Source organism: Pteropus vampyrus, unplaced genomic scaffold, assembly GCF_000151845.1.
Source record: "Pteropus vampyrus isolate Shadow unplaced genomic scaffold, Pvam_2.0 Scaffold416, whole genome shotgun sequence".
Classification (NCBI taxonomy): Eukaryota; Metazoa; Chordata; class Mammalia; order Chiroptera; family Pteropodidae; genus Pteropus; species Pteropus vampyrus.
Genome location: NW_011889197.1, coordinates 876119 through 889087, shown reverse-complemented (window position 1 = coordinate 889087; position 12969 = coordinate 876119). Strand labels below are relative to the sequence as shown.

The 12969-nt window shown below is 41.3% G+C and overlaps 1 protein-coding gene across 1 annotated transcript in view; it reads left to right on the top strand.

The window, feature by feature from the left end:
• FLI1 (Fli-1 proto-oncogene, ETS transcription factor) overlaps window positions 1–11837 on the top strand; it is a 63462-nt gene extending 51625 nt beyond the window's left edge. The window contains exons 6-9 of the mRNA XM_011380929.2: window positions 4903–4968; window positions 6610–6669; window positions 8580–8627; window positions 9836–11837. Of these exons, the coding sequence (XP_011379231.2) occupies window positions 4903–4968; window positions 6610–6669; window positions 8580–8627; window positions 9836–10365 (704 nt within the window). The 3' untranslated portion in view covers window positions 10366–11837. The remainder of the gene's footprint in view (window positions 1–4902; window positions 4969–6609; window positions 6670–8579; window positions 8628–9835) is intronic.
• The last annotated feature ends 1132 nt before the right edge of the window (window positions 11838–12969 follow it).

Here is a 12969-nt window from a genome sequence, read left to right as displayed (position 1 = left end):
TGAAAACAAACTCCAGGCAAACCCCTTTTGGCGACTCCTCTGGAAAAGAATCACAATAAGATGTGTCATTTTGGTACTCTATAAAGCTAGGGGGCGACAGCCTTCACTGAAGTCAAAAGTGAGTTTGTCAGAATCTGTGCTTTTCTGCTGATGAAGCCATCTGCCACCACACGAAAGTTCTGAGATTGTCAATTTGTCTGCATGTCCCTAACAGTCACATTTTTGCACCCCATGCCCTAAGCTTGTGTTTTCAGAAGTCAGATCTCAGAAAACAAATAATAGGCACCATATTCAGGGCAAGGTGGAGGAGCTCAGTGCATACTCAGGTTGCTTCGCAGACCCACCGGAGAACTCTCCACACGCTGACCAGCAGCCAGGGGTCAGGGAGCTGTGACACAGCCAGGGCTCAGGCCAGGGAGGGATGTCATTTGTGCAGAAATGTGAGTAGCTGGGTTAATTTCCTGAGCCAGGCTTTGTTTTGGTTATAAGTATATTTTTGTTTGCATGTCTGGGACTACAGCTGACCACACTGCCAAATTTTCACTTGCATGACTTCTAGTAGGAAAAAAAAAAAGCTTCATCTCGACAATGACATTAAAAACATATAAAGTAAAATGCAGGCCACTTCAGTAAGTGGCAGCCAGTCCTTGACTTCCCTGTGAGGATAAGTTTTAGCCTCTGCCTTATAACAGGTGAACTGTTGTCCATTATGTTTAGAGGGCACACAGGGTTCATGCAGTCTGCACTCCTCGTCACCCAGACTTAAGTCACCTAGAGACCACTTAGTGAGGAAAAAATCAGGGTAGAGGCCTCAAATTTTCTTCAGCTAGTGAAATAGTGAGCAATAAAAGGAAGCGTGTATGTTTAGCGAGGAGAAAATATTGGCCCAGTCTATTCATTCATTCAACAAATATTTATTGTGTGCTTGCTCTGGGATAGATACTCTTCTAGGTGCTCGATTATATCAGAGAACAGAAGAAAGATCCCTCCCCTTGTAGACCTGACATTCAGCTGGGAGATGCAGACAATAAACAACAATTAATTACTGATTAGATTAAGTGATCAGTGGTAAAATAAGAAGTAGAACAGAGTAAAGAGGTTGAGGGGAGGGGAGGGAGAAGTTGATATGTATTGGGTAGGGCTGACGAACATGTTTCTGGGTCCAAACATTCAGAAGTCAGATCTCAGAAAACAAACAACAGGCACTATATTCAGGGCAAGGCATATGATGCAAATAATAGTATTAATTGCTAACATTTTCCATGGCTGACTCGGTGCTAGGCACTGTGCCAGGCATTTACTTGGATATCTCATTTAATCTGCAAAGCTGCCTGGGTTCTCTGAGTCTCCAAGGCAGTATGCTAGACCTTGGTTCTTGGCTTTGACCTTGTCCATCTTTATGCTTTGTCTTTGTAGTAGGACTTCAGAAATACTGGTTTTATTTAAATCTTACATTTAGTGGATGTCCCCACGAAACCCCAGTGCCCACAGAGTGCTTTTGTAAAATTCCTCAGTAATGGACTTGGTTTGTCCTTCGTGGATACAAGTGCCAGTGGCAGGACTTTCCATGCAAATAGGTGGAGATGAAAAAGCAATGGGAGTGAGACTTGTGGTCTTTGTTGCTCAGATTCCACACACTGCTCCTTAACTGTTGGCTAAAGACACCAGCCTCCGGCATGGCCCTTCGCTATTAACGTCTCTCTTAACTTCATCTTGAGGACACAATTCAGACGGATTGCTACTAGCTTCTCTATCTCTATTGCTTCCTTTTCTCCTACTAGAGGACTTAGGGGCTGGTTGGGACCACAATCATCCTCTCAGTTAGGCTCCCCACCCCCAACCTCTAGGTAGGCCTGTGGGAGAATCATGTCCTAACAGCTTTGCAGGTCCCAAGGCATCGCTGCCCAAATGGAGGCTGCTGAACACTTCCTGATAAGGCATCAACTTCAAACTTAGAGTTACAGACAACGGCAGCCATCAACCACCCTCTGTTGGTTACAGGGAATTCATCCATGCATTCTGTAACTTTTGCACATCTGCTCAGTCTCTGGAGCTAGAATGAAAGAATAGGTGGAAAAGTTGATAAGAAGTCAATGGTAATGATAGCCATAGCCATAGTTTGGGCTAAAAGAGATGGTTCTGAATGCATATAACATAGCTTTCATATAGAATGGAAGCCTTCAATAAACAAATGATTAAGTAGAAATATTGATTAGAAAACTATGAGACAGAGATTTTAACATTACAGCAAGTCAGAAGGCAAGTCAGGACTTCAAATAACACACACCAATTCCTGGAACTTAGCGATTTGTTTTTTTCTTTTTGCATGACTATGTCACCTTCTATTCCACTTTCTGTTCTGTTCCTGCTTGATTCACCTCCTCCAGGCGCTCCAACCCATTCTACACACCACCACAAGCTTCATTCTTCACCACACCCTGCTTTCACAGCATTGCTGCATGCCCAAAACATCTCTGAGCTTCCACTGGCTGTAACCCAAGGTCGTTAAGCTTGCCGAGCTGCCATTACATGGCCTTGAACATGACCTTGAACATGACCTTGGCCCTCTCTTCTAGCCCCCTTTCCCTACCCGCCCCTCTACTTCAGTCATGCAGTTCCCCCATGGTTATCCCCTAGACATCACTTTCACATCTCACCACCCACTTCTTCCTTGTTCCTGTCTGCATTATTCACTCTCTTCTCTCAAAGAAGGTCTTACCCGGGTCATATGGCCCCAGTTATACTCCCCTCTCCCTCCTTAACCTTCAGCAGCCTTAATGTTTCCACCACTTTTTAGTCCATTATCTATATTTCCTCACAATCTTAGTTATCTTCTCATATTTAAATGCAAGGACAGGGAATGCATTTCATATTACTTCAGGTCGACTCAATGGCTCAATGGCCAAGCACATAATACATTGCAGAAGTCACTCTGAAATAAATTATTGGATACCTAACCAGCATCCCCCCACCACATAACAAACTTTGAAGAATTTCGCCTTTCCTTTGACTTATACCAGCATTTTACACACTGCAGACCCCTGCATGACAGCCCAGAAAATGCCCATGAGAGCCTTCAACCTCATTCCAAGCTTGTAAACAAGTCGGGTTTTTGTTTTTGTTTTATGTTGTTTTTAAGCAAGCAGAATAATCTATTTGCAGGAAGAATTGTGGGGGGAAAAAAGTCAAATAAAAATAAAAACAGACGACTTAAATGAGTTGATCTTTGTTTTCCTTATGTCCCCTTCCCTGCTCTTCCTCCCCCATCCCCACCACCCTCACTTTCTGTTTTGCTTTTCATGCCAGTTGCTAAAAACTGTAATTTAAAAACTGCACTGGCTTTTCCAGAGCCAGGAGGAATGTGCATCCGCACGTGGATTTTTCCACAAGAAAATTGTCCCTGTCTTTTGCTTCTTCTTCGCCAGAAACAATGAGAACAATCAGATGAGCCCATCCATCTTTGCAGTTCTTATTCTAATTTGTTTGAGAGGCTCAGAAGGGGTGGAGGGGATGGTTTGTGTTTCACCCTGTCAGGCTGTTGTTTGATGAGGTTTGTGCTCCATTTGTTCGGATGGTTTTCATGGTTTCTTTGTTGTTCATGGAAAGGCTTTGAAAGTCATAATTCTGTATCCTTAAGCTCTTCTGCTATTTCTGCTCAGTGTCTCAACGGGACTCACACCACGAGAAAGGAAAATGGGAAGTTTCTAGCCAGTTAGGGAAGCCATTTCTGAACATGATTATGGAGGCATGTGAATTTTTTTCAAGAAAGAGGTTGGGATCACAAATGTTTGGGTTCAATGGAATAGATTCCATGGCAATTTTGAAGCAAGGTTCTAGTCATGTCCAGGCAGGAGGCATCTGTCTACCCCCTCATTTTTTTTCAAGCCCCTGGCCTTTTTCCTTCTTACTGATCCTCAGTCCTAACCTTCTCCACTCTCAATTGAAAAGCATGAGAGGCCTGGGAGAGCCCAGAATGTGCTCACACCTCCGAGGTATCACCCACAACATCAGTGTGCTGAAGAAAGGGGCTGGAGTCGGCCACCTGAAACATCATGGGCCTGAGCTTTCTTCCCACGGAGTCTCGAATCTGCCCATCTCTTCAGAGCTGCTATAGACATTTTTTTTTTCTTTCCAAATTTGCATTAGTTTATATATGTAGACAACTTCACATATGTTGTCTCATTTGGTCATTACCTCTTAGTCCACTGGAACTGTTTTAATAAAACACCATTGATTCGAGTGGCTTATAAACAACAGAAATTTATTTTCCACATGTCTGGAGGTTGGAAGTCATGGTCGGATTCTGGTAAGGTCCCTCTTCTGGACTGCAGACAGCTGACTTCCTGCTGTGTCTTCACATGGCAGGAAAAGGGAAAGCTGGCTCTACGACCTCTTCTTCTGAGGTCACTAATACCATCCCTCAGGGCTCCACCCTCATGACCCAATTACCTCTCAAAGACCACGCCTCCTGATACCATCGGGTTGGAGATTAGATATAAACATATGAATTTGGGGGAACATAAACATTCAGTTCAAAACATTAGCACGACTCTATAAGGTAGATAAATCATGTAAATTTTTATTTTTATATTAAAGTAGGTTGTCTTATGATTCATCCAAGGTCTCACAACAAATAATGCCAAGGACAGAACTTGACCCGATCCTCAGACTTCAAATTCAAGATTCTTCCGGTTGGTTACTTAGGTTCCGAATCAGAGTGTCCGTGTTCCTTCCACTCACTCCACCCTTGCCCCAGGGAAAGAGCACACTTCTGGAATTTAGTGATGCTTAAGAGCTAATGTTGCATTAACTTTCATTTCTCCTGGTTACTGAAAGGTCATCTTCGTGCAGCCTTTGTGAAAAGCAGGAGGTGCTGATATACAATTTGTTGTTTTTCATTAGATCCTTCTTACGACTCAGTCAGGAGAGGAGGATGGGGCAATAACATGAATTCTGGCCTCAACAAAAGTAAGTAAACGCCACTCTGCCTTTGGGAGGAAAACATTTTTCCAAGGACGGGGTAGAAAACAGGGTCATGGGTTAAAAAAGGATAGGAATGAGGATTTATTTTCCTGTTTTTTTTGAGTAAACATCAAAATTAACTGCCAATTCAGGGCCCATCAGTGATACCCACTCTTTGAAAGAAGGTGTGGGATTTTCGTTCGACATTTTGAGTTTTGTTGCGTTGCCTTTGGTTTTGGAATTATTGAAGTCAGGTTTCTCTGGACAAAGCTCTGTGTGAGTAGAAGGTCACTGGATTTGGATTCTGTCGTTTAAATGATGAAAATGACTCTCTATAACCTTGCTCCTGAAACTGTGGAGGCTTGGTCATTCCAACATCACTATCCCTAATTCATGAAAGGCTAAGATGGAGGATAACCTTATGAGGAGATGGAAGGAGTCTGAGACATCAAATTGAGTTGATGTCTGACCCAAAATCTCCCATTAAGAGAGGAAGGAAAGAGAAGATTCAAACTCCTGAACCAGAATGTGTCAATCTTGCTATCTCCAGGAAGTAAAATACCAAGCACACGAATGGATGGCGAAGGGAATTCTTTCCAGAAAGAGGTTAAGATTACAAATTAATATTCCAGCAATAACCAAGATCCCTTTCAATATATGTGTTAATTACTTGTTTACTATGTGCCCAGCACTGGGCACTCTGGGGTTTACAAAGATGAAACAGGCATGGACCAGCAGGGGAGAGGGATCATGCACACAAATCACTCTTCATCCGGGTGGTACTGAGGAGGCCCTGTGGACCTGGTAGCATTCGAGTTGGCTCTCGAGGAGAGGCAGGATTAGGACTTGCAGAGATGAGGAGAACAGACCCTTCTAGAAGTGGGGGCCAGGAAAAGACATCAAGGTCCACATGTCTGACAGTCAGCGAGGACTCCAGTTTCTAGAATTTAGGATGCTTGAAGGGAAAGAAGTCTGGAAAGGTAAGGAAGGGGGCACGAGGGACACTATATAGACAGATCTTAATTTTTTAGTTAATGAGGAGTCACTAAGGTTGTTGGATGGTGGAGTGAGATGGCTAAACCAGCTACATAACATATAATGGGTCAGTAGGAAGAGAGAAGAGTGGTGAAGATACAGTCAGACCAGGCCTGTGCAAGAAACAATGAACATCTGAAATGGAGAAGCGATGACAAGAATGGAAGATACCATTCCCGTGAGAGATACCATGGCAGGAACTCACGAAACATGGAAACACAGGAAGCAGGGGATGTTCGCCCAAATGTCACCTTCTCATTAATTACCCTTCTAAACTTCCTATTTAAAAAATGAAATCCATAGCCCCAATACCATAAGAAGTGCTATACTGTGTGTTTATTATTATCACTGTCTGCCCCATTAATATGTAAGTTCTACCAGGAGCTGCTGGTTCATTGTGATCTCTAGCACCAAGAATAGTGCCAACACATAGTAGGTTCTAGAGAAATATTTATAAAATAAAATGAATAAATTAGTGAGTAAAGAATGAGTGAATGAATGAATGAATGAGAAAGCAAATTTATCTTCCTTCTGGAGGGTGTTTGACAAGATGTTTCTCTCCTCTCATGGGTAGTGGCCCCACTTACCATATTTCTTTTTCTCTTGCCACAGGTCCCCCCCTTGCGGGAGCACAAACAATGAGTAAGAATAATGAACAACGGCCCCAACCAGGTACCTGTCCATGATGTATAATCCCTCTTCTGCTTTTTATGCAACTGTTGATTCCATGTAGTCAACTGAAGAGGATTTAAACAATATGCTTCATTCGTCATCACTTTTCTCTTCCACAGAGGGTCTGTGTTTGACTCTCAGTAATAGATCCGTGAATCAAGTAACAGGCACTGAAATCACGTAGAGACTTGTTAAATATCAGAGGTGAAAGGAATATTAAAGATGAAATGTTCCAATGCCTCATTTTGTAAAATAAAGAAACTGAAGCCCAGAGGAGTGAAGTGATTTACTAAAAGCCATATAGCTAGTTTATGAGGGCTATAGCCCCACCTTCCCAAGTTGCTCTCCAAGCCTTTTATGTTTCACCAAACCTTACTTTCAGAAATACTCTCATTCTGTGATGGATCTACTTAACAATTTAGGCATGGGAACTTTTAAAGCCATGGAATTGGACATTCTCAGTATTGGAAAGGAGCTTAAAGACATCTAGGTCTATAGCATCCTTCTGTTACATCTCAGTCTTATGATTACCTCACCTCTACCTGAATACTTACAGCAACAGGGAGTTCACTACCTAGCTAGACTTAATTCCACTCTTTGAACCAAAGTCCCCCTCCCTGTAACTTTTCATTCAAGCTTCCTAGTTTACCCTCTGGAGAAATCTTGCTCTTTCATATACCTGAAAATGGCTCTTGTGCCATCTCCCTATGCCAGCCATGGCTTCTTTATGTGACACAGCTGAGATTAAGTTCTGAACAAGCCATTTGCTTAAGGATGGGCTGACACTGTTTTCCATCTCCACTGAAGACAGAGCAATAGAAAATTGACTTACAATTCATCGGGAAAGTTAAGAAAGAACTTGCTGACTATGAAATACAAGCCAGACAGAGAAGATTTGATATAGAGGATTTAAAGAATCCCCAACAACAACAAAATCAGACATGACCTGCCAAAAAAATTTTATTCGTCACACTGTATATGAAAAGAATAGGCCAAATGGCCTTAAAGACTCTTTGAGTTAATTTATGGCTACAAGTAGAATCCCCAGATCATGTTGATTTTTAAAAATTGAAATTATAACTGTAAAATTAGTAAAATTTTAACAAGCAGTTGACAACTTGGCCAAGTTGTAATCCAACTCTCTACCGTGATTTCCTCACCTGAAAAAAAGATGAAAAACCTAACATAAAACCAATATTTCAAAGATTTTTTAATGGCTAAATAATCACATAAGTTTTAAGTAAGCTGAGATATCAATTACAGTCATTTTTTAGTTAAAATACAATTTCTGGTTAGTGTTGACACTTCTAAGCTTAAAAACCACAGAATATTGTTCAAGAAGGGAACCAAGGAATCTAGTAGCCCAACCCACTCACTTGGCAAGTGAGAAAACTGATACCCGGAGACTGTCCAATGAGTTATTTAGTTTATAACAGCTAGGGCTGGAACCCAGGCTACTTGATTTTCAGGCATATATTTTTTATGCTACATCAGAAAAACAGAGATGTGTAAAGTTTTTAGTAACAGAAGGAGCTATTAAAGACCAGTAATTATTAGACCTTCTTTAAGCCCATTTAATAATCCATGTTTACCTTATTCATTGTGCTTAAATATTAGTTCCTTTCCAAACAGTTTCATTACTCTAATGTAATGACAGCATTATCTACAAATTGTAGACACCAAAAGCAAAAGAAATGATGTTGTTACTATTCCCTGTAAATACTGAGATAAACCATAACTGTGATCAAGAGCTTTTGAGGTCTGAAAATAAAAGCAGTCAAGTTGTCTGAAATTAGGCTTTCCTATGATACTGAAATAAAGTATAAACCCTTGGGGTATTCTTATCGTTAATGCTGTTGTTTTTATATTTTTAATAACAGTGAAGCAAATTTTCTTTTGTGTTTCCATAGATCCATATCAGATCCTGGGCCCGACCAGCAGTCGCCTAGCCAACCCCGGTGAGTTGACTTTGGCCTGCCAGGTTTTCTTTCCAGAATGTTCCATTGCTTTGTGAGATCACAGAGACCTCTGTCCTAAGTTGACACACCTGACTAGGAAGTAACGTGTACTTTTTTCCTTGAAACGTTCAACATCTGTTTCTCTCATGTACAAATGAGAGGTCATGGCTTGCTATTCAGTGGCAATAAATGCTCATTAGCTGAGGATGTTTCTGGAAAACGAACATTAGCTCTGAGGTTTGGGTTAGTCGTAAATGGCACATGTAGAAGTTTCAGTAGAAAAAGATGGGCCAGGGAGGTGGAAACAACTCCAGTGAGCTCTCAGTTATCTTCCTCGTGCAAGGTACAAGTGAATAAATATTCCAAAGGCATTTTATTCTTAACTTTCGAATGTGTTGCAGAGCTGTCTGGTCTTATGAAAGAAATGTGTCCCTGAAAGGTTGCAGGTAAAATGAACTTGACAATATGTTTTAAGGGCTTATTATCACAAATAACTCTCAAGTGAGCTCTAAACCAAGAGCGCTGAGCATGTGAGCTGATAAGCCCTGTGCAGGAGTGAGGCCCGCACTTCTTCATCCCATTTTTCAGTGCCTGGCCATTCCTGCCCAGATGGAAAAGAAGCCACCTAGGTCCCTCTCCAGTTGCTTTCCTCTCCGCCCATGTTCTTCTCTGTAGAACTCAAAGCTGAGAGCCAAGCTCTAGGGGCTCAGCCAAGGATCCTTCCAGGTCCTGTCTAGCCTAAAGCCTGTACCACACTTTCTCCCTGTGACCCTGACAGCAGTCCCCTGGCCCGACTCTTTTACTCTAATGGAGACTACTGGGGGGACTTCCTCACTTAGCACAGATTCATAGTGATTCAGGCCTTTATAGAAGAAGAGATTCAGAAGTCTTGCCAAGAAGGATGAGTGTGGCTTGCCCAAAAAATCATAGTTTGGGGCCATCTCGTACCTCATTACCCACAGTGCATTTTACTAGGCCTTGGGGCAAATTATTTTAAGGTCTAACCATGTTTATGATGCCAGTCTCAGTGACAAACAGAAAAGCAAGTCGATAATGAAAAGAAGGGGCTGTACAGTAGACTCTGAATGTAAAAGGAAATATAAAGATTTTCCTATAAAGAGTGAGAGGATCTCGCATTTTGGGAATTAGATTCTGACTTCCCCAGGCTGAAATATTCTGTTTTCTCCGGTTCGTCTCACCGTCTGCAGGAAGCGGGCAGATCCAGCTGTGGCAATTCCTCCTTGAGCTACTCTCCGATAGTGCCAACGCCAGCTGTATCACCTGGGAGGGGACCAACGGGGAGTTCAAAATGACGGACCCCGATGAGGTGGCCAGGCGCTGGGGGGAGCGGAAAAGCAAGCCCAACATGAATTACGACAAGCTGAGCCGGGCCCTCCGATACTACTATGATAAAAACATTATGACCAAAGTGCATGGCAAAAGGTATGCCTACAAATTTGACTTCCATGGCATTGCCCAGGCTCTGCAGCCACATCCAACTGAGTCGTCCATGTACAAGTACCCTTCTGATATCTCCTACATGCCTTCCTACCACGCCCATCAACAAAAGGTGAACTTTGTCCCTCCCCACCCAACCTCCATGCCCGTCACTTCCTCCAGCTTCTTTGGAGCAGCCTCACAATACTGGACCTCCCCCACGGGTGGAATCTACCCCAACCCCAATGTCCCTCGCCATCCTAACACCCACGTGCCCTCACACTTAGGCAGCTACTACTAGAAGCTTAATCATCGGTGGCCTTCTAGCTGAAGCGCCATTCTTCACACTTCCTGGAATACTTTGGACTCGAAAGGACATATTTGGCCTTGAAGAGGAAACAAAACTGGATGTTCTTTCTTGTTGGATAGAACCTTTGTATTTGTTCTTTAAAAAACAATCCTTTTTTTTTTTTTTTTATGTTGATAATTTTTGCTTCCTCTACCTTGAACAAAGAGATGGATAATTCTGTAGGCCAGTAGGCCAGTTTGAATTCTCAATCTCTTATCATTTTATGAGTTGAATATTTAGATTACTGGAATGGTTGTATCATGGTTCTACAAAAGAAACTGTAAATTTTCTCTATCTTTTTATGACCAAAGCAGTTTCTTATCAATACACGGGTCATATCATGGACCTTGGAGGGTTCAGTATGATAAAGAATCATGGACTTAACCAGTTATGCTCTGGTTTGAGACTTAGTGAAAATAGAGGCAGGAAGCTTATAATCTTGTTTTAGGAAGATCAAATTCAGTGGATGGTAACTGGAACATTGGTTGTAAGGCCAGTGAAGTTTTCACCCAACTGGAATTTAAAAGAAAGAACATGTATGTGTATTTAAGAAACCATGGGCATTGCAAAATTTCTCTCAGTGGGTAATATGTACTATGCCGACCATTCTCTCTATAAATAGTCAGGATATGAACTAAGAAATGTTAATGCAAATGCAGACATTCCTGAAGGAAAGAGAATTAAATAACTTTTTTTTTTTAAAAAAATAATGACAGTGAGTCCCAGCACTTAGAAAAGTCTTAGGGATTTCTAAAAACAAACAGATCCGCAAGCGCTGTGCGCTTGTCAGACCATCAGTCCAGAGTCACTCATTCAGAAGGCAACTTACTGTATAAATTATGCAGAGTTATTTTCCTATAGCTCACAGTATTAAAAATAAATAATTAAAAAATTAAAAAGAATAAATAAACGAGTTGACCTCGGTCACAAATGCAATTTTACTATCAAATCAGTGGTTGTTATTTTTTTAAATGTAATTTGTACATCTTTTGTCAATCTGTACATTTGGGCTGTTTGTACGTTTTTATAACTGGTTTTTAAAATGCATAGTGTCACTATTGCTGAAAAGAACATAGGATGTTTAAGTCACTGACTTACTAGAAAGAGATGCACTGGTGCAGTTATTTAACAGACATGCACGAACAAGCAAAGGCAATCCATTTAAATCTTTATGCTTAGAAATGTTTGAAAGTAACCGTACTGCAATCACCACAACTTTGAAAAGAACAATCAAACCTTCCCTTGTGTACATGAGGGATTTTCCTGCCTATATATGCAACATATTTTTTAGATATTAAAATATATATAATTTTGCAGGTAATCGTTGACTTTTTTTAAACTATATTAAGTGTTAAGCTGACAACTGTCAATGAAGACTATGTTGTAAAATAATTTGACTAAATAAATTGTGCCTTTTTCTCTCAGAACTAAGGACATTGTTTTCTTATTTATCCCTTATTAGGTCAAAGGGTTTTCCCAGAAGAAGTTTTCTATTTACCTCTCGCACCATGAAGATTTTTCAAATATACATACTGCATTACAGTAGAAAGTGCAAAATCAATATGGTTTTGATTATTTTTTGTGTTAGGGTTCTCAAGAGGAACAAAATCAGAAACCAGCATTAGATTAGATCGAGATCGAGATCGAGATGATAGAGATAGAGATATGAGAGAGAGAGAGAGAGAGAGAGAGAGAGAGAGAGAAAGAGAGAGATATTGATGATGAGGAATTGACTTAGGTGATTATGGAGGCTGAGAAGTCCCATGGTCTGCTGTCTGCCAGGTGGAGACCCAGGAGAGCCAGGGATATAGTTCTAGTCTAAACCCAAAGGCCAGGAGAGCTGATGGTGTAAATCCCAGACCAAGTGCAGCAGAAGAGGAATGTCCCAGCTCAAGCAGAGGGGTGATTTCCTTCTTCTGTGTTTTTGTTCTATTCAGACTCTCAATGGATTGGTTGATGATGCAGTGGAAAAGGCAATCTACTTCACTAAATCCACCAATTCCAATGCTAACTCCTCTGGAAACACTCACACGTACATACCCAGAAATAATGTTTGATATGGGCACCCTGTGGCCCAGTCAAGTTGGTAGTTAAAATTAACCTTCACATTGTTGATGATGTTTGCAGAGATTTTTTTTAATGTTATTTAAATTTCCCTCCAGCCTAAAAGAGTTTCATAGTATGACAGCCACGGCCATGAATAATCTGTGTCCAAGAACCAGAACCAAGCAGACAGGCCCATCTAGGATAGACCCAGACTTCATTCTGTTGCATCCACCAAGCTTCTCAAACCCAAATGGCTGTCCTCCTGATATTCTGGCAGAGAATAAGATGGCCCAGCTTCCTCTGGTCCCATGCCCGGATTTTATGGTCCATGCAGATTTTTAAGGTCCCAAGGAAGACCCTGATTCAAGTTCCTTCACTGTTAAGTAGTTTGTTTCAGTCCCTCTATTTTATAATGAAAGAGAATGAGGCCTGGAAAGTCCTTGATATTGAGAGGAATTAGACTATAATAGTCCCTAGGTATTACTGAGTACCTTCTAGATAATATGTCTA